This window comes from Atheta coriaria, unplaced genomic scaffold (assembly GCF_025399875.1).
Source record: "Atheta coriaria isolate IRGN ID8LTWV9N9 unplaced genomic scaffold, Caltech_Dcor_3.1 hic_scaffold_1_pilon, whole genome shotgun sequence".
Taxonomy (NCBI): Eukaryota; Metazoa; Arthropoda; class Insecta; order Coleoptera; family Staphylinidae; genus Dalotia; species Dalotia coriaria.
The window spans coordinates 543455-569182 of record NW_027045443.1 but is presented as its reverse complement, the minus strand read 5'-3'; the positions used below and the strand labels follow the sequence as shown (position 1 = coordinate 569182).

Genomic DNA, 25728 nt, shown 5'->3' with positions numbered 1-25728 from the left:
ATAGTACTGTAAACGCGCGCGCGGCTGTAGTGAGTAGTGGGAGTAGGCGCGAGCACGCAAGAAGAGAACCATCAGCAGCGCGTCGCACCGCAACTTCAGTCTTCTGTGGTGTTTCGTACTGTGCGCAGCACAACACAGCTACCTAGGAGCGTTACCGCCGAGAGTAAACTTCGCGTAACTGCGTACTGCGTGCGGACGACGTCAACAGCCGAACCGGCGAAGCGCAACGCAGCCGTCACCGACAGTAAAACGTGTGCGAGTTGTAGTCGTCTCTCTGCCGTACGAAAATTTCAACCTGCAAGTACGTTAAAGTACGATAAACTTTGTCATTGCGTCGTGCATAACCTGCGTATATCGTATAAGTGTGTTTCCATGGTTACCGCGCTTGCTACAAACTTAAAATTAAGTGACTAAGTGCTGGAATCGATAAAATAAGATACTGGATTATTGAAGGCATAATAGGGGAAACAAACCACCGACACAAGTGCGCGCGTATTGAACTAACAATTTGTGTGGGGGCCGGCGATGTCCTCCGTCTAGGACGCGCGCGCCAGCTGAGCTTTGTTTATACGCGATACCTGCCCGCAGAACGTGCCAGAATATGGGCGCCACCACGAAAGGACTTTTCGTCCTGCTGCTGCTGCTCGCCGTCAATGCGCTGCACATCAGCCGCGTGTCTGGCCTGGAATTGAAGAACGGTGCCTACGAGGAATTGGTGGTCACGGTGTCTGACTCCGTGCCTGTGACCAACTGCAAGGCAATTTTGACTAATCTGGAGGTGAGTGACTTTTTTGCCTTCCGCGCTACAACAAACATTAGCAGTGCGCGGGCCTTGACTACAATTACTCAGCGCGTGATTACAAAACGTTGTTTTTCCGAGCGAGAGCACGCCGCATTAATAATTCTAATGCTCTTGGCCAAAGTTATGATTTTGCGCTCCAAAAAAAAAAAAAATCTCCAGCTATTAATCGACGCATTTCCTAACTTTTCTAATTTAAACTATTACACTGCGCGACGACTTGCCTTGGGTCTCCTGACACCTCGAAAGTATAAATCCAATTTGAGTTCTGTTCTATCCTTGCTTGCTTGCTTGCCAACGACTTTGATTATGAATCGGTTTGATTCAACCCGGCGAGCATCTGGGCCACGGGTGGGCAAGAGAAGAAAGAAGAGACTCGCACGATTCGTCACCCACTCTCTCCGTACACTGTGTGCATACTCCCAACTTTTTTTCGTCAGTTTTGATTTAATGACCAATTGTCATGCATGCTTTCGTAAATATTCGCGGGAATTCAGTCATAATATGGGCCGTCGCCGCCGTACCACAACACAATAAAAGTGTAGAAATTGTATTTGCATAATGCACGCCAGTTCCTTTCCCTTATCGAGTTCGATTGTGCGGCTGCGAAAATCAGTTTGGAGAATAAACAAAATATTAATGTATCTTGATTGCCGGCCGGTTACGAATCGGCACAATGGCGACGTTAATATCGCCAGCAGTTTGGTGCTCGCCGGCGATAACGCCGTGCTCGTGTCGTTCCACCACTAAATGTTGATAACGTTTAACGGCCGTTTTGCGAACAATTCGCTCAATTCGCAACAGAAAAACAAGAGCGCCCCCGCGCGCTGGTAATGAAAGGGTCGCCGCAGAACAACTTAGCTTCGAAGAGCTATTTTTATAATGAAAGTATTTTATGCGAGTTTTTGTTTTTGTGGCTCTTACAAAAAGTTTTATTAAAATTTTTAAAGCGACTTTCGCAACTATGTCGGGAACTCGGCGTGGCCAAGTTTTACGTCGAAGCTAACAGAACAAGAAGTTTGAGTGGAGTTGCCGGGCGAGTTTATTAAGTTTATTTTGCGAAAATATGCGGTCAAGACGCGGTCCGCGCCCGTTTATCAAAGAAAATCAAGATAATATAATAGTTCTAGCCTTTAAAATTAAAGTTGTAACTTCGCATTGTCGTCTCCTGCGCGCGCTGTGTTGACTTTGGGAATGTCGAAATTTTCTCGCCGAACAAACATTCGTACGGCGCAAATTTTCATAATTCTCTCCGCTACTAGGCTGAGCAGATTCTAATAAATAAACTTGATTATGCCGGACTAAATTCAGCTGGCTGGAAAACAATTTCGGTTTGATTCGACGTTCATAAATTATTCTCCCGTATAATTTCGACCGAGCGGATGTTAAATTCATTTCACAAATGACAAAATACCAATCGATTTAATTAATAGTTGGGAATCGTTGGCGTGACGCCAAAACGCGCTAACATTGCGCCGTTTTCACAAACAGTATCACATCTAAATTATTGTTGAAACACCGTTTAATCATGCGCGCGCTGGCCCCTCGAGAAAAAAGTCGACGCCTGTCGGAATCGAATCATCTTCGGCATACGTAATTATCGACGCAACAACGCATTAGTATTGTGCGTTGATCGATTAGGGACCGCACGCGTTCCTCGATTCCTATCGCTTGTTACAACTACACCTCTGTTCGGGCGAGATTTACGAGCTGAGAACACACATGCGTGTGCGCAAGGAGAGAGGAAAAAAAAAACAATCATGGATGACTCTCGGAGAGCCGAAAGCGAATGCCAATTGTACGCGCCCGACATGATGCACACACACAATCATTATGTTCGAACTTTAATGCAGTGATATTAACACCGCGCCGTGCAGGAGGATCCCCGCCGTGGTCAAGAGCGCGCGTTTTGTTCTCGTTCTCACAATCATTACGCGCGCCGACGCTGGTGCATTTCCTTCGTGCTGCCCGTGGTGCATTGCGTTGCGTGCTCTGTAATTTCGTAAATCGTAAACCTTAGCTACATCGAATTACGCTCGCACTAAGCTTAACATTTGTTTACAATTATCTTGTTGGCTCGCTGATGGGCGATAGAATCCCTTCGGTCAATACGGCACCGGGAAGATCGAAAAATCTCCTCGCTGCGGAATTTCCATGAATCGTATCCAACTGGGAATACAGAGATTAAACCGTATTAATATAATAATTTACAAAAACGTGCGCGTCGCTCGCTCGCTCGCTCGCTGGAATTGGCGCGGCAGATGTAAAATAAACAACTGTTTACACAGCGTGTGTTTGGAACACATCGCGTATTTATGGCGCACATTGCGAATCGTTTTATTGCAGCCAGTGGGAGGAGTGTGCTGGATATGCGTGCATAATTATTTTGCTGAATCTCAAAGGACTTAATGAGTGCCATACATTTAAAGGGTCGAAACCCTGCCAGCAGCAGCGTGGTGTGCACTCGCGAAGAAATGTGGCCGAAGACGAGCCAAGACGTGACTGCTCAAAGCCAAATACCCGAAGCGCCAACAACCTCGATACGCGCGCGGACGTGCGAACAGAGAGCGTTCTTTATTCGTGCATCGGATGAACGCACAGCACGAAGTTGGAAAACATTTTAAACACGCGTAATTTATTTGCGCCGTGTTTGCTAACTGAATATGAAATCGTGCGACACACAACGGCGAAGGAAGCCGACTATTTCGTGGCGGCGGCGGCGTCGATAGCAGACTTATGCAGAGCGCAATGTGACGTGTTAATTGCTCCATTTTCCAATGTTTTCAATAGCCGTGCAACGCAAGTCGAAAGCGAGCGCAAAAACCACAATGCACAGCAGTACACGCAGAGGAAGCTCGAGTAGAAAAAATGAAACGGCATCGGTATAATGACGGCCAATCGATGAAAACTTATCGAATCGGTGTGCCGGGCTTTAATTCGGTGTGAAATTGCCTCTCAATATACTAAACTACGCAACAAAATTGAAATTCATCTTCAAACTAGATTCGTGCCTCTTGGTATTTAACCGCACTGGCTTTTTTTCACTCTCGAATTTTTTCAATTTACGGCTCATAACGTGTTTTTTCCGTCTAATATGGTTAATGTGTGAAATGAAATTCGCGCGCCGTAAATAGCGAGGCACTTTTCAATAATCGTATTTTATTCGTTAATGGACCAATAAAATTGAAAACGATTGCGACTTGCGCAAACGGATATGTATGCACACGAGAGCAGCAAATCGCGCCGATTGAATTAAGCGTTTACGTAATCGCGCAAATATGTGTGTGTGCAGCAGCAGGCATTAGAAGGAGACGATGCGCCGATGATGATTGTTGCTGTAAGGAATCGCAAGGACACACACAACCGCTCTTCCAATTCCGATGCAATGCGGCGCTGTTGCGTAAAATGCACTGTAATTGCGCGCCGATAATTACGAGCCGTGTATTGTGCAACGACAGAGAGCGTGATCGCAAAATACCTCGCGATGCTGTGCGCTGCGCGCCGATCGCGTTTTGTTGTGTACACATCGTGCACGGTTATTTCATTCGGCATGGAATTAAAACCGCAATAAAACGGACGGCGTATGACAATGAATCATGCTTTGCATGCATTCCGCGCAGGTAGATTGATATAGGATACACTCTTTCAAGGTTGAGTGTGTCATGCGGTATTATTATCGAGTAATCATGGACACTTTACTTAGAAATTTACATGCGCATAATATTTACACTTGTTTTCTACAGTTCCTGGATCATCTTTATCTTCAATTTGGTTTGTAGTTCGAGATTTCGTTTTTTCTCTCCTGCGTCGGCATTTCACTTTTATTCCACAATTTCGTATTGAACTCTCGACGGTAATTATAATAGGAACAATAAAGGTGATTCATGCTGCAACAGTGGCATTAGAGGCAGGCCGTGGAAACAATTATATTCGCGCGTACATTAATGCGCTCTCTATTTAGTTCTTTTGCGTCGTTGCTCTACTCATCCAAGAAGAACTCCTCAGTCTCATCTTCGCCATTCCTAATGACCGGCACGAAAACTCTCTCATCATAATACAATTCCGAACGGATATCCTTTTCGGCCGTCAACTTCACTTTGAATTTTTACTTTTTGTTCTTAATTCCGCGATTCCGAAACTAACGATTGCTTCGGGTCGCAGGTTCGCAGGCGCGACATGCGAACGCGCAAACGATTAGGAAACACTTTTAAGACGCCGATTGAATGCAGTCATCTTGTAGTAGGCCTTCCTGCTGCTGCTGGCATCAATTGGAGGCATTAGCCGACGACGGGTATTTTACTTATTATTGCGCACGTTTTTCCTAGATGTACTGAATACTGAAATACACGCCTTTGCAACGCGCGCGCCTCTTCTTGTCCGGTATTTAAAATTAAACATTACCCAAAGCGCACGAAAGAAACACGCCATAAACGAGGCGCATTGTGCAGGAAAGGGCCCGCGAAGCCGTCACGCCTGGGGAGTCGTCCTGCGAGTGCGAGCGTGACGCCCGATTGCCAACATCCATCCCTACGCACATAAAGTATGGATAATAAATTTTCCCATAACTCTTCAAACACATAATAAGAATTTAAATTTAAATACAGTAGCTCGGTAGGCGCGCGGCGTCTCTCGTTCTCAGCTCGCCGGGGCAGGTAATAATAACGCGCGGATGAAAAGAATGCATATTTTGTTGATGAGTACGACGGTGGCTTCTTCTTCTTCATCTTCATGGGTAATTTTAATACTCGTGTGCTTGAGGAGAGTTACGATGCATCTTCACGTCTTCTGAGACGTTAGGTAAACAAATTTGCTCGGACTTCTTTGTCTCCAGCGCCCGGCTTTGGCCCATCGTCTTATTAATCTACATAATAGAGGTCTTACCGGGACTGCCCCCTCGCTTTACGTGGTTGGTAATTAATGGCCGCGAACGATTTTATTTATTGCCAATTAGTCGGGCATTTAATTATTATGTTTATTGTTCGAATCGAAAGAGATTACGGCGCGCCGCGGAATCCAAAACTTCTATTATGTATGCATAATCAATATGCAAATCAGCAATGATGGTCGATGGTAATTAATAAATGTTGGAGATCGAAATAAATTATTAACTTACCTGCGACGAAACGCTGACTATTGACTGCGACTGGTAATTATGATTATTCGGTAAATATTTGGTGAGAGCGACTGGTAAATGATTACGAAATATTTGGTGAAGACGATACGGTGGAACTAGAACGCGATGTTCCCATACGTATCGACAGAGTGGTGTCTCAGTCGCGCAGCGTGTATAAGCATCGATGGGTTTCTTTTCTATTTCGGCACGATTTAAATTAATTAATTATACCAATAAAACCAAACCGGTTGGGATCGACAAATGGTTTTGGGTATCTTCTTCTGCGTATCAGGTGTGTGGATACATGAGAAAAGTTGTGAAGGCTCCTCGGACAATTTGTCCCAGTTGAATATTTAAACGATTGATAGGTCTTGATTGCTACGAGCACATGTGACGGTTGTTGACGACCGAATAGAAATTTCGTCTGTGCAAGTCGTGGAGATTCGAAGCGTGCGCGAAGTAATATCGCCAGATAGAATTATTACCAATTATGTTTCGAATTTACAGTTACAAGTGCGCAAGATACGATTGTTATGGCCGGAGTCGTAACCTCCGTCATTCGAGTGTAATTAATCCTTAATAAAACTATGTTTTATCACAATAATTCGAAGAGAAAGCGCGCGCGCGCGCATTTTTCCGCCAGCGAGGAAAGTTGAAAAGCGCCGCGTGTTGTGTTTCTTCGTCAACAGAAAATCATAATTCTAATCCCTGTTGGGAGATATGCCGGCGTCAGCGCGAATTGCCATGTTGTTGTCTTTCGAAATCAGCACTTTTTGCTTGCGTCTTCATGAACCGTTGTTCAGCGGCGCGCGCGTTGTTAACGGGAACCGGCAAAGGTTTTGGTGCTTCGCGTGTATTTACTTAAGTTATTTATTCGAACCCACTTCATCGATAGGCAATCGGGTTTCCCGCTCCTCGTACGTGCGTGCCCGGTCGCAGCCGGCAACGGGAAGCCGAGGAAAATAAAGATCCGATGGACGCGTCGTCGCGCATACGCCATACGCAACGCTGCCTGCCGGCTAGAAAATAATAAAAATTTGCAAGACGCGCGGGGCCAGATGTCTTATTGGGCGAATCATCTGACAAATGTCGTCGGCGAGTGTTTCACACACATGATCGATACAAAGCTGCTGCTGCTGTGAGAACCGCCGTGATCTCGTTCGCATTCTCGCGTTTTTCTTTCGATCGATTTCATTACGAAATTGATATATTAAGATCTCCTCATTACTCGTCATTTCGGTTTGTAAATTGAAATGCTCTCGTTCCGCATTCATTTCGAGCGCCGCTTTTAAAAACGTTCCAAACACTCGTGTATGTTTTGTATCTTGTAAAGCGATTACGCGAATGACTCGCCCCACAAATGATTATTTCGAACGCCGCGTCCCGGTGCACTCGCGCGCATCGTGCGCCTTATCGGAAAGTTTTGAAACCTTATTTTTTCTGAAAAACGCAAATAAAAATCCTTAAGAAATCGCTACCCATTGCCGGCGCGCCGAGTATAAGCAATAAGCCTGGAATGGAAGCGCGATAAAACGGAATTCCGATGAAAAAAATGTAAAAAGCTCCTCCGCGCGCCGTCTGAAAGCCGGAGCGCGCACGAAATAACGAAGTGACTAAAGAACCCGAAGCGCGAGAGTGCCCCAGCAGCGCGATAATAAAAAACATTAAAATGCATTACGAACACACAAGGCGGACACAAACGGAGGAGTATAGATAAAAATGAGCAACAACAACAACGCAATAGATGTAGAGGTTGAAGAAAAAAAAAATATACTAATGGTTTCGACATGGCGCATCTTTCGCCTCGAATCGCCATAGAGATTCTCAATGACGGCGGGTAACCTTTTACCTTTGGGACGCTGAACGCACGCAGCCGATTCTATTTTGGTTAATACATTTATGGTCGCCTTTCTCTTTTCCTAAATGCTACGAGCGTCTCGCGATCTTCACCTACGAAGTGAGTGCTGCTGCTGCCCAACTATTGAAAATTGATTTCATCCAGGGCATCGTCGTCGTCGATTTAATTATAATTACTAAATTGCCCGCGGGGTAATTAAATTAAAACATAATTGCGCCGGCTTTCAATTAAATGCCGGACAACACATTTAATTCGAAAGCTGAAAAAAGCTCCTCTCCGTGCGCAATGAAGCAATTTACGTCCGAAGTAATTGCTTTAATTAATTGACTTGCTTGTTGTGTTGACAAACGACGCTTTGTTGTCACATTTCTAACCGCGCGCAATTTGTTATGTATGAAATAATGTGTGCGCCTCGCGCGCGTGCATGTCAATTGAATCGGCGTGCGGAATTGTTTGCCAAACAATGGGCCCTTATTTATGGCCGTTGGATGGTACTTACATATGCGCCTCTGCCCTCGTTGTGCATCTTCAGCGCAGGGGCCAGGTATTATAAATTTCAAATTTATCTCAATCTGAAACGATAAAATTTGGTGCATCGATGCGCGCTGAGCGCGCGCGCTCGGAAGATGCGGCGCGTGCATTTTCGTATCGCCGTGGTGGTGCCTTTATTACCCAACATTGTGGTCGTATGCACTTTTGATGCATGTATTTAGATTTAAACCGTCACGACCGGCCAAAGTCGTGACCGGCCGACCGGGAAAAATTATATTTCGTTTTATCACGCGTTAGGGCTGCTGCCAGCGTACTTACAGTTCACACCGAATCCTATTATGAAATTGATGGTACAAAACTAACAACGCAACAAAGGAGGTGGAATAATATAATCGCTACGGTGTTAAAAACAACGCGTCAAAAGCACGCTTAACGCTTCTATTCCAGCACCAGCAACATAATTATAATGAATTTCGTTCCGAATTTTAATTCTGGATGTTGAATTTCATTAAGTCCTAGTCGGTAACAATCTTGTTATGCCACGGATTCTTTGTCTAGCTAATTCCATGTTTGTTAAATTAATTTATCCCGTGCCGAATTATTAATGAGTACTATTTTTCTAAATGTCTTAATATACTTGCGCTAACCTATGCTTTTTTTTTGTATAAATTGTCCATCATTAATTAGACATGTCGTGTGGTGGACGCAAATGAAACCCTGTGAAACCCCACGTCATTCTATGTATTCTTAAATCGATTCGTGACAATACTTACCCTTTTTTTCTGTCTGTATTGACAGTCTCTTTGTTCGCGTTCTTATTCGCTTGTTAGTTTTTGATATGAACTTATATGGGCTTAGTGCACTTTACAAACTCATGTCAAACGACGTAAACAACTAACTAAAGGCAAATAATTCGTGCTTCGGATGTTTTAACGTTTAAAATTTACTGCATACTTGAAAAACTCATTAGCTCATGATCACGAGCATTAATAAAATAAAATGCGAGCGGCCAGCGCGAAGAAAAAGCCGCCGCTGATGTCGTTATAATTCTATTTATTTGGATAATTTCGATGTTACGACCGCGTTCAGTTATGCGTATTTGTGCTCGAAGCATTTTCTTGTTGTTTTTTATGCGGCTTTTTCCACTTTCATTCGGCATGTACCACATTAAACTCGGTGAGAATCTGTACAATTATTGTTTAATGGAAGATTGCGTGGCCGGTTTTGGAAATGCTTTTAGGCAAATAAAAACAACTCCGAATAGGCAATCGCGTTAATTCCACCGCGTTAAGATCAAGAAGAGAAGAGAAAAAAAAAAGGAAAAGTTTGGTAAACACGTAAAGCGGACGCCCGAAGTATCTGCGGCATTCGTCGAGAGGAGAATTACGGAATTAAATTCTAACTTGAAGTTTTGATCGCGCGCATTTTGATGCGAGCCGCAGCAATGCGGAGGTATGCAGTATCGCGGCGCATCTTCCAAAATTCCGTTAATATTATTCGGATATTGCACGTGAGTGCGAGTGCAGAGACTCACTCGCTTGTCTCTCTGCAACAACTCTTCGCTGTTTATTCATCGCTCGTGCATGTTCCAGCGATTAGCATCTTTTGTCGCGTTCTCAAACGCGTTCGTACCAACTCGCTCGGTTTAAATGCCCCGGCGTGACATCGACAAGAAGCGCAAAGTTCAGAGGTCGTCTGGAACCGCGAAAAATAACTATGAATACATAATAGATGCAAAAGTTGGTAAGTTTTGAACAAATCTTGCGAGCGCGCGCGCGTGTGAAGATGACGGCGTCGTAATCCGAAGAATAGCCGAAGTAACGATTGTGATGCCTCGGTGTTTGTTTGTGTCTTGCATTAATACCTGTCCCGGTGTGTCGAGATGCGCAATATGTGTAAGTACGTGTATTAAAACAGCGTCTTTTCATATTTATAAGTAACGGTTCAGCGCGACGTGACCTCACCACAATGGCCACAAAAATCTTCGGGTCGAAGAGTCGCCGGCGCTCTCTCGACCAACAACCGCGCGCGCTGCTGCAACTCTTCCACAGTGTACGGTACCGGTGCGCCGAAAAATCTAGCAAATCAATTAGCTGCCTCGAAGCCGAAGCCGCTGCTGAAATCGCCGGCCGAGGTCGCGCGGCCCGCCGATTCCACTTCGACACACTTTTACCACAGTGTGCGCGCGTCTTCTAATCAGCCAATATTCGTTGCCATTTATCCATTAGCCAAAGATTGCGCGCGGCGTGCATATACGATGATTCCGAGAAGTTGCGCGGACAGGCCGAGAAGGTACATCGAAGCCATCGGCTGTTTTTTCTGCTTCAAGCGCGCAGCGTAGGTGGAAGCATGGAAGAAGCGTGAGAAACTCATACACTACATTTCTCGAACAGTCCGGCGCGTCTCTGTGTTTGTGGAAGCGTATGTATAATCGTGACGCGCTAAAACTATGGTACATACTCGTATGTCCGTCAAATACTACTCGCCGGCACAAAACATGCACCTAATATAGTACAAGCAATCTTCTTGACTTCTCTTCACGTTTTCGTACCGTTTGTTGCACGCTGCGCGCCGTATGCACTTGTGCAGAGAGGTACAAGAGGTACAACGACGATGTAATTACCACACAACTACAGCCGCTCTGCGCCGCACGAAGATATTTAAAAATTTCATAATGCGCCGCCGAGTAAAGTACCATCTTCATGCGCGCTCCCATGTTTTTGGAGGTTGCTGCTGCGAGGAGGAGAAGTCTTTTATTGTCGCGGCTGGAACGCAGAACGACACATGTCGCGCCGTCTGTTCCATCGAAGGAAACTGAAATCTTAAACCCTAAACGCTTTCTTATAGGATAAGGCTTCCGTACTTCCTTCTCCACGCAAAAAAAAACACCAACCTACGTCTCGATTTACATTTTGCTTGTGTCCGCCCGAGCGGATTTACGACGCATCCCCGTTTAATATTATTTGTGCACGAGCGCAAAGTCCGCATTAATAATGCATGAAAACTTCGTCGCGTAAAGTAATACTTTTAATACTTTTAACTTCACTTAATGACTCCAAAGCGCTGCCTAATTGTGCGATAAAATGATTAGTTTTTTTTTCGTTTGTGTTTTGATGTTGTTGTGTTGTTGTTTTTTTTATGCGTTTACGCTACATACCGTTTGATTAAAACGCGCCGCGAAACAAGAGTGCAACAGATGCGCTCTCGCTTCTTCGGTTTTTTTGCCGCTGCGCTTTGGGATTGTTTCATTTTTCATTTCAAAATTCGTGTCGAGCCATATGCCGATCGCAGATCGATGCCCGCGTCGGTGGACGCGTTGGCATTCCGAAGTGAAAGCGCTATTACACATTGTGCTGCGGTATTACAAAATATTTGTTATTTTGCTCATCCCGTAATGGCCCTAATCGGTCGTCGATATTTCCAAGCAGCGAGAGATTCGTTCTGCGCGCGCGGTTTGTGACCGAGTTTTGCTTCGCTTCGGTTTGGTATTCAAGGTGTGCATAAATATCAACAAACCGTTGCGCCTCGAAAATGAACTGCGCGCTCGCTTCGAATACACAGCCAGACAGACAAAACTTGAACCTCGCCGTGGCCGGCATTTACAAACTGCAACTCCCCCACGATTTTTCATCATGCTTTTTTCGGGTTTCGGTTGCGAGCATCTAATGATACGCTCATGTAAATTACATAAGAATACGCGCCGAAATGGGCCTGTTATTAAAAGCTAATTACAAGCTCACACCCTCTACTTTTATCTCGCTGCTTGATTACCGTGTACCGGCATCAGTGAGAAAAAAATGCTTAAAGAGCCGTGTTGTTCTCGTAAACGTTTCTCTCTTCACTCTTCACGGCGTGTTTCGGTCGTGGTGTTGTCGACATTCTCCTTCGTTTGGCGATTGTTTGCGTTAATAAATCGCCTCTCGCATCAAGTACATACAAGTTTTTCTAAAGTTTTGATTTCAATTCGAATCCACACCCATGTGTCCGCTATTGAAAATTTATGCGCTGCGTCAAAGAAACCTTCAACTTTCACATACGTGTGTACCATCGATGCGCGGTATTGAGTAAATAATTGTTAGGCACGTCATGATTTCGTGAGGTGATGCGTCGACTCTAGCCGCTCACACATATTCTTCGAACGAAAATGACTCGTTTTATGATTCAACTGCGCGTTGGTCAATCCTCAACCTGCCGCATTGTGTATGTAATAATTGATACTTGCTAATTCCATTCACGTATCGTCGCCGGTTTTATTGCCCAGCGCTAGAGAGGATAGCGCGGCGAATTATCGTCGGGCGGCGTCGTCCGTGTCATAAATAAAAAGGTAAAAAAAAAAGAGGCACGGATAGTTTATGCGTTCGTACGCATTCGGAAAAATATCCGCCGGTTTCTCACGTACGATTTTCAACGGTGCGCGAGGTGTGTCCGCTTATGGTCCGGAAACGTTTTGTTCGGTGGGCCACGGACCCCAGGCCTCTGCTCGGTCGGCCGGCTCTTTGTGCAGAGTTGGTCATTTAGAAAAATAAACCTGCTCGTCACCGGTTGCAACGCGCAAGGTGTAATTTTCTTAAAAGATTCAAATTACACCCGTCGCTTACTTCTAGCAGCATCTATTAATATCACTCCGAGGTGAAGTTATCATTGTCAGGATTGAGACGTCAATAATATGCCGAGTGTAGTAATTATGGCATTGTGTTTAAAAAAATTCCGAACTTTGTGTGCTATGAAAAGAAATCGTCGGTTGGGTAATGGTCGAGTGCTAATGGAACGCCGTTGAAACCGTATCTACATGCCTAATGTTTGTACGCGCTGATAAAATATCCGTTTATGGTGTCTCGCGTTGATTGAATTCCATTGCAATCGCCGTCTGGGCATGCAGCAGTTGCATGAAACAACATATTTGATATCATCGCTGTGGCGACACGATTTAACTTTTATCAGCGCGTGAAGATTCGAATTGCGCTCCGTTGGCACACGTGCCGCGGCGCAATTCCGATGCAATTTCACTAATATCAAAGAAGTACCATATTATGACGATCGCGCTGCAATTATTATTTCGACCCGTTCTATCAAACGCAGCAGTCGGTGGTCGGGTTGTGCGCGACGCGACAACGATAAACAACCGGAAATGAATGCCAGACGACGATGCAGTTGAGGGCGCGCGCAAGGGAACTCCTCTATCGCCGTTGCAATTTAAATACATTTCGTGCGCGTCGCGCATAGAATTTAATATAAACAGTAACGACCCCATTGGCATGTCAATTTTGGCGACATCAAAGGCCCACATCGCCCCGTATTATCCGTTCGACATTCGACGCATTGTCAACGCTGGTCTCGGCCCTTCAAGGGGCGCAAACTATTCGCTTTGATATTAAAATAGTCGCGTGGTGGTAAGAATATGCGCGCGCGCGCGCTGGTATGTCGTTCGTACTCATTCGCGATTTCATCAAATTCGTCGGTATCTGCATTGCTAATATGTTTTAATTAAAATTTCCCCCTCTTTATTAAACTCTCGTTGCTCTCTTGTGTGTTGCAGGCAACCCTTACAAGTGCATCCCAATACCTGTTTTCCGCCCTGGATGGCAGAGCGTTCTTACGCTCCGCAACTGTCGTCCTTCCGGCATCGTGGCCCGACTCCTGCGTATCGAAACCTGTTGTTTCCGGTTCCGGTGAGATCTCCGACATCAGCATCCAGCCGACTGGGCCCGCACGTGGCCGACTCTACACGCAACAGTCTTCCGGCTGTGGACAGAAAGGAGATCAGATTTATCTTGGTTACGAGCTTGGAGCGCAGAGATGACACCTTGGGTAAGTGTTGCCGCGCGCACATGATTGCGGGGGTGTGACGAAATTAATCGCCTTCGTTTGTATACAGCTCGCTCCCTGATCAAAGAGTTCGCGATGTACCGCTACGGCGTGTTTGAGGAGCAGGGATACTTTGACGATCCGATCTATCCGATGTGCTACCATGACGACGTTTCGCAATCGGTGAAAGTTACTGGATGCTCAGACCTTCCCATTTCCGACAATGGGTGAGTAGGCCGGCTGTGCTCCGGCCGCATGACGATTGCGCTGCTAATCGATTCATCCGTGATTCATGCTTGTGTTTTTTTGTTTGTCTGCAGAATTTGCTTCGGATCTACGTCTGATTTCAACGTGACTAAAATGGTCGACGATAAAGCGCGCAGCTCAATCATGTTCGGCGCTGAGGCGCCATCGGTATCTATGTTTTGCGACGAGGGCAATCACGACCGCTACGCACCCACGAAGCATAATTCAATTTGCGAACGGAAGAGTACTTTCGAAGTGATCATAAAGCATCCGGATTTTGCTACGAGCACCTTCGGTAGCAGCCACCAGAACAGTCAGATTCAAAACACGACGCCGAGGATTACGTTCAAGAAGCAAAATACCACACGATTCGTCATCGTTGTCGAGAATACAAAGGACATGCTGATCCGTGAGTCTTGGAAATTCCTGCGGATCTCCATTCGCAAACTGGTGTTGTATGATCTGCCCGAGGATGCAAATGTTGAGGTTGGCATGGTGGCCACCAACGAGACCGGCTCGGTAAAGCTGCTCAATATCGTATCAATGAAAGGACCTGGCATCGACAACCGCGATCAATTGTCTTCGGCCGTGCCGTATGCTCCCGGCGATTCCTCACAATCGCCGTGCTTGCATTGTGCCCTCAAGGAGGCGATCGAAATGCTCAACGAACGGACCAAAGCATCGGGCCCCGCTAATAACGTCGTCATTGTCATCGCTCCCGGCATGAACCGCAACGCCAACATCGAAACGCTAATGAAGGAAGCCCGGAAGTCCAAAGTCAAAATGGCCACCATCAACTACCCGGAGATTACGCGCGTACAGAGCTTGGACATTTTGGCCGAGGGTACCGGCGGCGAGGCCTATACGGTTGCGGAAAAGAAAGTAAATGTTGACACGAGCGTGCTGACCACCTACTTCCAACTGTCAACGTTTTACACAACATCGTGCAGAAATATTGCACCACCAGCAATCTGCCGATGGAGATCCATCGACGTGAAATCCGCAACGATGGCCGAAATTCAATTACCGGTAGCTTTATGCTGGATGCAAACATGGGTGAACCAGCGCGTTTCATGCTCTACACTCATGACGTTGACACTCCGCTGATCAAATCCCTCACGCTCACCAGTCCCAGCCAGGAGGTGTTCACGCGCCGCAGTGATATCCTGGTGTCAGTAAAGATCATCAGCTTAACGACGAACATCTCGGAGCCAGGCACCTGGACGTACACCATTGAGCCTTTTGTTGGCAATCCGCAGCCGCATTTTCTGCAGGTGATGGCCACTCCGAAAACTAAATCCGCTCAAGTTGTGCGAGGTCGGTTCTGGATCAAGCGCAGCTCGCCGAATGCGCCGCTGACGCTCTACACCGAAGTCAAACGCGGGGATTATCCCGTAATGGGAGCGAAAATCGAAGTTTTAGTGACAAAAACCGAGATCAACGGCACTGTAATCTACAAGGAAACGCTCGAACTTTTGGACACTGGCAGCGGCGATCCGGATATAACCAAAGGCGATGGCGTCTATTCAAGATATTATAGCGCAGCCGCCAGCGGTCCCGGAACGTACACATTCGAAGTTACAGCTTCCGACAACGGCAATACTGCTTATAGCTGGACGGACGCCGCGAGCAAAAACAGTGACACACAGTGCTGCGGTAGCCGCATCCGCACTTCAAACGTCGAACCGATAAATCCATTCCAGCGAGTCCTGCCCGCACGCACCGTTGAAATCACCAGTGATGATATCGATAATGAATTGCCCGTTGGACGCATTGGCGATTTAAAGGTCGATGTCAAACCTGAAGACATGAAAGCTCTGCTTACTTGGACATCTCCTGACATGGGCGGTCATAATGTAGCACGTTATGAAGTTAAATATGCGAGAAGCGTCCAGGAAATTGTTGACAAATATGATACGAATACAACTCCATGGGAAGGCCGTAATATTCCATTCATTCTTGCAACCGGGTCCGAAACCACGTTTACAATTGACATGTCACAGGATCGTGATCTTTTGGACAAACCCTTATTCTTTGCGATCAGGGCCTACGCCCAGATCTCTTCCGATTCGAAACCAGGTCCAGTTTCTAACTGGATTCGAGTTTTGGTTCCGTCCCCACCTCCGCCACCCACGGTGGCTCCTACTTTACACAACGAATGATTCCTCCTGGCCGTTCCTTGTAAATCAAGCCGGCAGTGATAATTTGGGTCCCAGCGTTGCGAAAACAATGAATCTTGGTTTGGAAATTATTCTACCTGTGATTATTGGTATCTTATTCTTGATTGTCCTCTTGACACTGTATTGTTACTTCTGTGTGATTAAGAGGCGCACAAATGGCGGTCACAAGTCCAGTAAGGCAAACCAGATCAAAACTGACAAATTGAATTCGACAATTACGATTGTCCCTTCGTCCCCATTGAATATGCCGCAGAATACCCAACAGGATACTTACCAAGCTGACTATCCAGCACACCATACTGTAGGTGTACCAGTCAGTAACTACGGATATGAAGATGAACCCAAGAAACGGTATTCACTGGTGCATCAACAGGAACAACAGTTGATCGAAGAACTAAAACAACAACAAATGCAACACGATCAAATGAATTCACCTAATAATAATTATGGCGCACTGAGTGTGATTTCCAATAATACACTGCAACGCAATGGTCAAACACTCAGTCCGTACAACTCCTGGAGCGCTAGCCAGTTGCTCCACGAACATGAGCGCCGCCACAGCCCCATGGATGGAAACATGATGCAGGATGAGCAATTGCAGCATCACGACGCAATGTCCCAGCTGGACCACATGTCAATCTCGGGGCAGAACCGGAACATATGCAAGTTATGGGCCAGGTACCCGAGCACTACGTGCAGGGCCAATTTCCTCCACCAGTGCCGCCACTACCTGCATTCAACGCCAATGGCTACCCGGTGAATTACAACATCTACGGCGTGCATCAGCCCATCCAGAGCCCCAACCAGCAAGGGGCGCATCAGATTTATCAATCAATGCAACGGAATGAAACGTTAGTGCCTTTCAATCCAAGTTTACAGGGATCTATGAGTTCGGTAAATAGCGGCGAGAAGAAGCGTAGGAACGTTACGATGGTTTAACATTACGTTTATATCGATAAAATATGTACGAACAAGTACGAGACATTTTCGACATACGTGTAATCAATATCTATGATGATGATTATTATTTTTTGTTTTTCGACGTTACATACATTTATAACATTTATTTTCTTCAGTGGAAGTGACTCTTAATTTCTCGTTCTCACAGAGTGTTGCAATTTATTGGGTGTATCTGTAAATTTAGACGTAGGGAGGCCTAGTCATTAAAGAATAGACATTAATTGCGCCAGTACTATTAAATTACTTACGATATAAGAAGAAGCCAATCATTTTTGTACTTTTTTATATGCATCGAGTTATAAATATTGTAAGACTGATCTCGCGTTAATTTAAAAAACAATTCAAATTCTTAGGTGTGAGTGATACCTACACAAATATATAGAATTATATACAATATCACTGCAGTATAGATGATAGGTTGTAACATATAAGTATTTTTCGTAATAATTTTCAAATGATATTACTTTGTTTATTCGAATTCATTTATAATTTGTATATATTGCCTATACTAAAAGATATTAAATAAGAGTTATAAATCAACCACAATTATTCCTAAAGTTTCTCCAAGTGTTGCAAGCATTTATTTCAGGTGTTGTTTTGATTAAAAGTTTCTTGTTGATTCATTCTGTTTTGTGTGGCGCCAGAGGTAAGTTCACCTTCTCCATTGATAACGTTTTACGCGTTACTTTCATTCTAGCGGGTGCGGAAACTCATTAGTTTTCAAGTGATATTTGTTACAGTTATAGCTTTAATAAGTACATACCGAAATGTTACCCAATGCCACCACGCCGCACAAAAAAACACTTCCATTGTAAACAAATAAAATTATTTCATTTTCGCATTGATAAACGCGCGTGTTGATAACAAACGGGTTCAAAGCTGAAAAATTCTGGCCACGGAATGTTAATTAATCTTAATTTTTATGAATGTAGCTTGTTGTGAAACGAAAATTTGTTTACCATGAAAGTGCTATAAATACATTCTACATTTTTAACACTGAACGGCGACAGTTTCATTCAGATTTGCTGAAATTTGTTGGTGTTGAAGATGTAGTTTTTATTAAGTTTGGTCAACAAGGATGTCAAGGAGAATGTTCGAAATATTGTTTGCCTTGGGTCGTGTGCAAGTTGCACCCAGAAACACGGTTAATAGATATAAAATTGCATTTCCGTCATTGTTCGCTTTCAATTCCAGTTTTTTCGACAACCGAATTTGTTTCACGCGTCAATGGTTGATAAGCGCGCAATAAAAAGCGTTCAAAACATATTGTCCCAAATCATAATTTCTAGATTAGCATGGCTATCGAATACAATGTTCGTTTTATTTGAAAGTATAATGTTTAATATTTGGCGTATTATTTCGGAATTATCTTTATTATTACGTTAGTTGGCGGAAAATAGTATTTATCAGTGAAATATCGCAGAATCGTACTCCAAATGGTCTGAAACAGCACGTATATGATATTACTTTGAATATGTTGACGCTAAACTTTTCGAGAATTTACATGTATTATATGTATTGACGTACACGTGCTTGCGTACTGCACATGAATCAGAAATGGTAAAAAACGATCCGCTAATTTCGTAAGGTAATGCTCCGGTGATAAATTAGTGCAGTTGAATATTCATCGCATTTTTTCAACTGGAAATTAATCATAGAAAAAACACTCTTGCGAAATGCGCTTGTTTAATAACAAAAACAAACACACAACATTTTCCAGAGTATAACTGAGTAATATTTGACAAGCAGCGATTAATAATAATTAATGCAATTAATTGCAAAGGCATGTTTGCAAATCTTGGTGACATTTGTCCATTGTATTATGGCAACTATTGTTAATTCGGTTGTGAAAATATTATTGCCATCTTTCATTACGCGGACTGAAGTTGTGCGTTGTAGCAATAAACAATTACTAATCAGTGCCGATGAGTTTGCTGTTTGCTGATATTTGGCATTACATTTCACATTACTTAATGGATTAAGTTTTCACAATGCTTGTGAATATCAATCAGGTGTTTAACAAATAAGTTAGTGTTGGCGATAGTGACTTTTATAGTGTTTGCACACACAAAAAACGTGTCAAAGTGTAGTGCAGAAAAATGTTCAGTTTACAAGCAAACTTCAACCAAACTGGAGAGTGTGTAAAGTTCTTGTGAATATTATTGAGATAATTTAAATACTATCACTGTTGAATTAATTACAGAAAAGCACTTGTCTAATTGAGTCAATTGGTGGGGCGCGAGTAGCTTCCATATAGTTAGAGTAATTACTTTTCGGAAACGTATGCATTCAGGTATATAAATCCAAAAAGCGCGAACGCTTTGCTTGAGTGCGCTCGCTCGAGTGCTGGTGCTGACATCTAAAAACTCCAGCAAAATTTTCAAACAAAATCTTCGAGAAAAACAAGCAACTCGCGTGTGTTCACTAATCTCCGTGATCTCAGTAACAATTCAAAGCTTTAAAATGACGCCTCCGTAAAATATCTCAGATTTTAAACGTTAATTTTAAAATTTAATAGTATTTAAAATAATAGTGATATTTGGAACGATAAACAGTGTATTTAATTATCTATTTCGGTTTGAAATTTGAGTATTAACTATACACTTTGAGTGTAGTTGTGAACATGATCTGGAATATGTTTCAAAATATACGTTACATGCAGTATGTCACCGTTTGCATCGGTAAGCCATGACGATATACTCCTCACGACGGTTAGTCAACAGTCATGTTATCAAAAAAACACGCAGAACATCATTTTAAATATTTATGTTTTGTTTCAATGTGATACAAGTTAATACACGAACTGACTGGTGGCAATCAAGCATTTCGCACTGATAAGCTACAAATGGACATTATTGATGAATAAATCATTGAGTTGTTGTGTTTTTCAGCAACCATGACCATTACTTCCGTTTCGATGTACGGCGCGTGGCCGTCGCCAACACTGCCGATTTTGCAAGGGAATGATTCACCCATTGGGAGGCCATTAACCGATGTAGGTTAATTCATAAACCGGAAATAATGGAACTGATTATTAAATGTTTTTTATTGTATTACAGGAAGAAGGATCCTGGTTAGCGTCGGTTGTGTCACTTGCAACGCCGCCATCTTGTCTTGCCGTTGCGTGGACCATTCAAAACTAGGTCGTAAAGGATCTCTAATGGCGTCTTCAGTACTCATGTTAATCCGTGGATTATTATCATCTTCGCACAGTCACCGATTGTAATTTGTGCGGCGAGGGTAATCGGCGGGCTTGGTTTTGGCTGTGCATATTCAGCGACTACGATGTACTCCGGCGAGGTGGCTGATGTTGACCTACGAGGAAAACTTGGGATTATCACCTCGATAATGAAACTTCTTGGATCTTTTATTGTGCTTGCCGTGGGACCGTTTATTTCTTACACTGCCTTGTCCCTTGTGTGTATGGTGGTACCCTTGCTTTCTCTGGTACTGATTTCATTCATGCCAGAATCTCCTTATCATTTAGTCGCTGAGGGGAAAACAGAAGAAGCAAGGGATGTTTTGGTCACACTGGCGACATTAAACGCAACACCGGAATATATTGATAAAAAGTTGTTGGAAATTGAAGATACAGTGGAGAATGATATGCAGAATCAGTGCACGTTTAGAGAATTCATCAGTAATGAAGAATACCGCCAGGCATTTATCATCTCGATAGGAATCAAGAGTTTGAATCAATTCAGTGGGGTTTCCGCTATTGATAGTTACATGCAACAAATTGTCGCAAGCAGTGGAAGTAGTATATCACCAGAATATTCCAGTATTATTTTTGGGGCTGTTCAGATTCCTGCTGGTAAGTGATTTCAATTTGATGACTGACATTTTATAATAATGCGCATTTTATGTTTAGCATTCGTGGCAATTTTCCTCGTGGACAAAGTCGGCAGGAAACCCCTGTTGATTGTTTCCGCCTTGGGTTGTGCAGCAGCATATGCCGGAGAAGCCGCGTATTTTTATCTGCAAAACGAAGCCGGGTCAAACGTGGATGCGATATCATGGCTGCCAACGACCGGAATCGTCGTGTTCCTCGTGATGAACAACATTGGCGTGACGACAGTACCAGTGGTCGTCCTCAGTGAGATCTTCCCCACCAACATCAAGAGCATTGCTATCGCAGTGAACACGTTCTACGGCAGCACGCTCAGTTTTCTAGTATCAAAATTCTTCAAGCCGATGAGCAACGCAATGGGAATGCATTACACATTTCTGCTGTACATGATTTGTTGTGTGCTGGGTGTTTTCTTTGTGATCTTCTGTGTGCCGGAGACGAAAGGCAAGACGTTCACCGAGATTCAACTGCGACTCAACAAGAAGTACATCAAGAGGAGGCACAAGAAGATGCGGAAGGCGCATTTGAAACAGGCAAGAGAAATGGGTATCGAGAGTAGTTATCCTGATTTTATGAAAAGTACGGGTGCTATGACGTTGGGGGTGGTGTGATAATCATTTTTATGTATTTATATTCAAATATATTTATTTCTTTTCTACGTCACAAGTCGCAACTTGAAACACGTGTTGTGTTGCATGGAATTTTTGTTGTTTACACTAACTGCAACAATCGCCTGCGTTGATTTTGTCAACATCAAGATGGAATGACTTGGTTTATAGAATGCATGTATATTTATAGCATTAATCATCTATTGTGTCGGGGAACAAGTAGTAACACGTGAAAACATAACAATTCGCGAATAACTCAACACCGATTGTTGCAATTGTTGATTCAATGTGGTGGGAAACAAAGAACAACTCATCATCACATCATTGTAGATATCATTGTTACATTTATTTATTGATTCAAATTCATATTCATTGTCGTCAAATCAACACAAAGAATTTTGTTTTGTTCTTTCGTTCAACGCTGAATAATAAAACGATGGTTTTCATTCGCTATATAAATTGAACCTGACATTTTTCACTCTTTTGCTCAACTACAATGCGGTACGAAATGTTCGAAAATATACGCGAGAATACATTGAGACGAACGCATTAATCACTGAATATACTAATTACTTGTAAGATGTACGATAGTACTAAGCTAATCTCCAAACATTTGTCGCCATAAAAATATAATACAAGCATGATTTGAGTATAAACCTTGCTTCAAAATCAAAATAGATTCTCCTCCGAATGTTCTATGTAATAATTACTTCGCAATTGTTTCAGTAACTTAACAGGATGGCGCTACCAGTATACGTAGCGCTGCATCTGTTCTAAAATATATAGTACTTATATTACTATTTAGCTTGGTAGATGATTACCGCGCAATGTGAAAGAATCAATACACGTTTATGCTACGAAATTAGTTTTGTTTATGCTAGTTTTGTTTGTGTTTGTTCTGCCTCGAACGTTTTAGTGAGGAAGAATACTTCCTCCGCAAATAACTAGCCTTCAAGAACGAAAGAAAAACACACGAACTAAACCGGAATTAATACTAGAGTTGTCGAACTAGCGAGAGTTCACTAGCAAATTCATAATAAAAATCATTGTTTTAAATCACATATAATACAAACTGTTGTTTCTACGCGAGATGAAATGAAATCCAACAAAAAACTGCAATATGTGTAAAATTAGTCTAGTGACAAACGCAGTGTTTGTCTGTCGTTTTTTGTTGTTGTAATCGCGCGCGCTTGTCCTCTGCTGCTACGGTTTTTGATTCGCCGTGATCGCGCGCGTTGTTAAATTGTAGTTAACTAACCTAAACGGAATAATATAATATCAGAGAGTGCAGCAACACGCCAACGAGTCGCCGTCGGTGAGAAGAGATGCCCAGAGGGATGCGGGTGGCTGCTTCACTACTCGTCGTCGTGCGTCGGCTGGTGCTGCGGTGGCGGTGAGCCGGACACCGTCTTGATGTTCGTTTTGTGTTTCCTGGTGTGTGGTGCATAGCCAGGCGGCGTGTACGGTGTCCGGGACGCCTGGGCCATCGTGCTAGAAACATATTGACTTAAGTCAGCGCACCGTCATACAACTCCGAGCACACACAAGAAACAGCTATAAGTGAACTGGCAACAAACGGAATTATCGTTATCTGCACGATTCGTCGCAAAGAGTTAGTCATTGAGTAGTTAAGGTAAGGTAATTCAGAGAGGCGAAGGGGCCGCGAGAGGCAGCAGTCCGGAAAACGTCCACAACAACACAACAGAGAGCAACATCGACACCATTCGAGGTGAGAAAAGTATACAACAGGTATAAAGTATTAGGCGAACGTTAGACGATTAGATGCGTGTGGCAGAAGTTCGTGTGTTAGAGATCAACTTACTTGTCGTACTCGTACGCATACTTGTTTAAGTGAACAAGAACAACCTAGGAGATCGCGATTTGTGCAAGTTGTGTTTTTGCGGGTTGCGCCGCCGCGGAAAACACAAGTTACGACAAACGACAGAGAGATGTGAGGGGGATAGACGTGCGAGTTAATGTTTGCGTGAGTACCTGCAAAAGTACAACGCATGAGTAAACAAACTGTCCTCGAATCATCCTGGGGGGGAATAATGTCGATGATGCGGTTAGCACACAAGGCACGTGGGGGGTGTTACCGGCGACATGTTTCGCCACCGTATGATACGTTGATATTGGTTAATAAGCAAATGTTCGCAACATTCCCTTGAAAACCCCATCGATTTACCTGGACGTGCTGGACGGAAGCGCGAGCAACGGCGACGAGCGGACGGTGCGTCGCGGCAGCGCCAACGGCGCACTGGCGGACATTCTGTCCCTACTGCGGCGGCTACAGTACCATGCAATATGTACGCACATAAACAAAAACAAAAAAATGAGCACTCAAACAAAATCACCGCATCGCCGGTAAATGTAATGTGGTGGTGAGATTGTGAAATGATAACAAATGTAAATGCAGAATGCTACAGAATCATCCAGGCTGTGCGCGTACAACTGAATTGAAATATTAATCGATCTGGTGAATCAATGCCTGCGGGGAGAGTACACCCACCTTGGTCCGGCTGTGAGCGCCGGCACCGCGCCGTAGTTGTGGCGCGGAATGCGCGCACCACCGCCAATGCGAGGGATATCGGATCGGCTGCGCGTTCGTGACTCCCACTCGCGATTGAATTCGTCAGCCTCTTCTTCCTCGAGATTGATGAAATCCTGGCGCTCCTCCTGATCACCGCTGCGCATGTTTTGCTCGCGTTCCACGATGTGAGCGCGCTCGCCAATGTGATGCCCAATGGACATCTTCTTCGTGCCCGTGCGGGAGTCGCATACTGTGCTCTGCGTCTCCTTGACACCGCCGGGCACAACTCGAGTGGACGATGTTGCTTTATACACCTAAAACGTATCGAGTTCAGTATTGTCTATTTATTAATATCAATCCAGTGCATACAGAGTTTTAAGTTTCATACTTATTATTATTAGATTACTTGGCATTTAGCATGCATTATTTAATGTGGTGTCGGGTTACAAGCATTGTATATGTTCATTTGAATCCCTCATGCATGAATTATGTATTTATTTCTTTGGTTGAAAATTGTATGAGAGTAATGTTTCAGGTAAGTTACTTACATGTGGATTGCCATCAGGGCCAGAAGTCATGCTGACCACAGTGGAGGAAGAGCTGAAAGACGAATGTGACGGCCCGAGTGAATCCAGAGAACCAGTGAGTAGTCTGTTAATGTTCTGCATGGGATCCGGAAAGCCTCCATAGGACATCAGTGAGTTGTGAATGTTTCCAACGCTGTTGCGATGGTGTCCCGGATGGACCAGTGCTCGATTGTCAAACGCTGGAGTCATCATCCCGAAGGGGTCCGCAAACAACGAGTTCATCATATTGTTCATCTGGCGCACGGTGCGCATGTGAGAGCTGCAATTTACACGGCAATATTGAGCAATGTGAAGTTATCGTGCGCAACATATCGCCAGTGAACGTGTGAGCTACTTAGAATGTTTGGAAAAAGCATGGCGCACGTCAAAAGTTCACAAAATCACAACGAAAAAATGACGAGATGCTCACCCGAAGAACGGATCTTCCTCCATTTCACCGAAACCCATCATTCCGAAGAGAGACATCGCCGCTAGCAGCTAATAGTATACGTTGCGTTGGAGCACGTTGAGATAGACCACAATTCGTCTGTTTGGCGTCGAGAACCTTGAGGACAGAACAATACCGTCCGTGCCAGCCCGTGCGATATCTCACAAACGTCGCGAAATTTCTACAAACGTCAAACGATTCCGCTGTTGATGCACAACGTTACCTCAGAGGGCAGCATGAGTCTTGCTTCGCCTGCACATGCGCGAGTATTGC

At 44.1% G+C, this 25728-nt stretch overlaps 5 protein-coding genes across 9 annotated transcripts in view; 3 read left to right on the top strand and 2 right to left on the bottom strand.

Annotated features, from left to right (window-relative positions):
• Positions 1–25728, bottom strand: part of LOC135795612 (xaa-Pro dipeptidase-like) — a 202982-nt gene that overhangs the window by 151488 nt on the left and 25766 nt on the right. The window lies entirely within an intron of this gene.
• LOC135795534 (uncharacterized) overlaps positions 1–25728 on the top strand; it is a 191576-nt gene that overhangs the window by 157238 nt on the left and 8610 nt on the right. The gene's annotated exons all lie outside the window — the stretch shown is intronic.
• Positions 70–17993, top strand: LOC135790128 (calcium-activated chloride channel regulator 4-like). Its single transcript, XM_065300185.1, is given in 8 exon segments — positions 70–778; positions 13799–14043; positions 14045–14070; positions 14138–14294; positions 14388–15235; positions 15238–16459; positions 16461–17148; positions 17151–17993. Coding segments are annotated over 8 exon segments (3645 nt in total). The 5' UTR covers positions 70–601; the 3' UTR covers positions 17433–17993.
• Positions 19733–22167, top strand: LOC135794860 (facilitated trehalose transporter Tret1-like). The gene is made up of 4 exons (XM_065306331.1): positions 19733–20134; positions 20345–20448; positions 20513–21267; positions 21325–22167. Exons 3-4 carry the CDS (start codon positions 20739–20741, stop codon positions 21912–21914), a joined length of 1119 nt encoding a protein of 372 aa, XP_065162403.1. The 5' UTR covers positions 19733–20134; positions 20345–20448; positions 20513–20738; the 3' UTR covers positions 21915–22167.
• LOC135789937 (myeloid leukemia factor-like) lies at positions 22236–25667 on the bottom strand. Of its 3 annotated transcripts, XR_010547683.1 has the most exons (6): positions 25438–25667; positions 24990–25287; positions 24421–24755; positions 24097–24198; positions 23734–23903; positions 23260–23402 (listed from the first exon to the last, which is right to left on the bottom strand). XR_010547683.1 is itself a non-coding variant. In XM_065300011.1 (5 exons), the coding sequence occupies exons 1-5, from the start codon at positions 25491–25493 to the stop codon at positions 23267–23269; spliced, it is 927 nt and encodes a 308-aa protein (XP_065156083.1). In that variant the 5' UTR covers positions 25494–25665; the 3' UTR covers positions 22236–23266. The 3 variants fall into 3 exon arrangements, 2 of the variants coding, with proteins under 2 accessions (XP_065156083.1, XP_065156092.1); XM_065300011.1 differs by lacking the exon at positions 23734–23903 and having other exon boundaries at positions 22236–23402; positions 25438–25665; XM_065300020.1 differs by lacking the exons at positions 23734–23903; positions 24097–24198 and having other exon boundaries at positions 22236–23402; positions 25438–25663.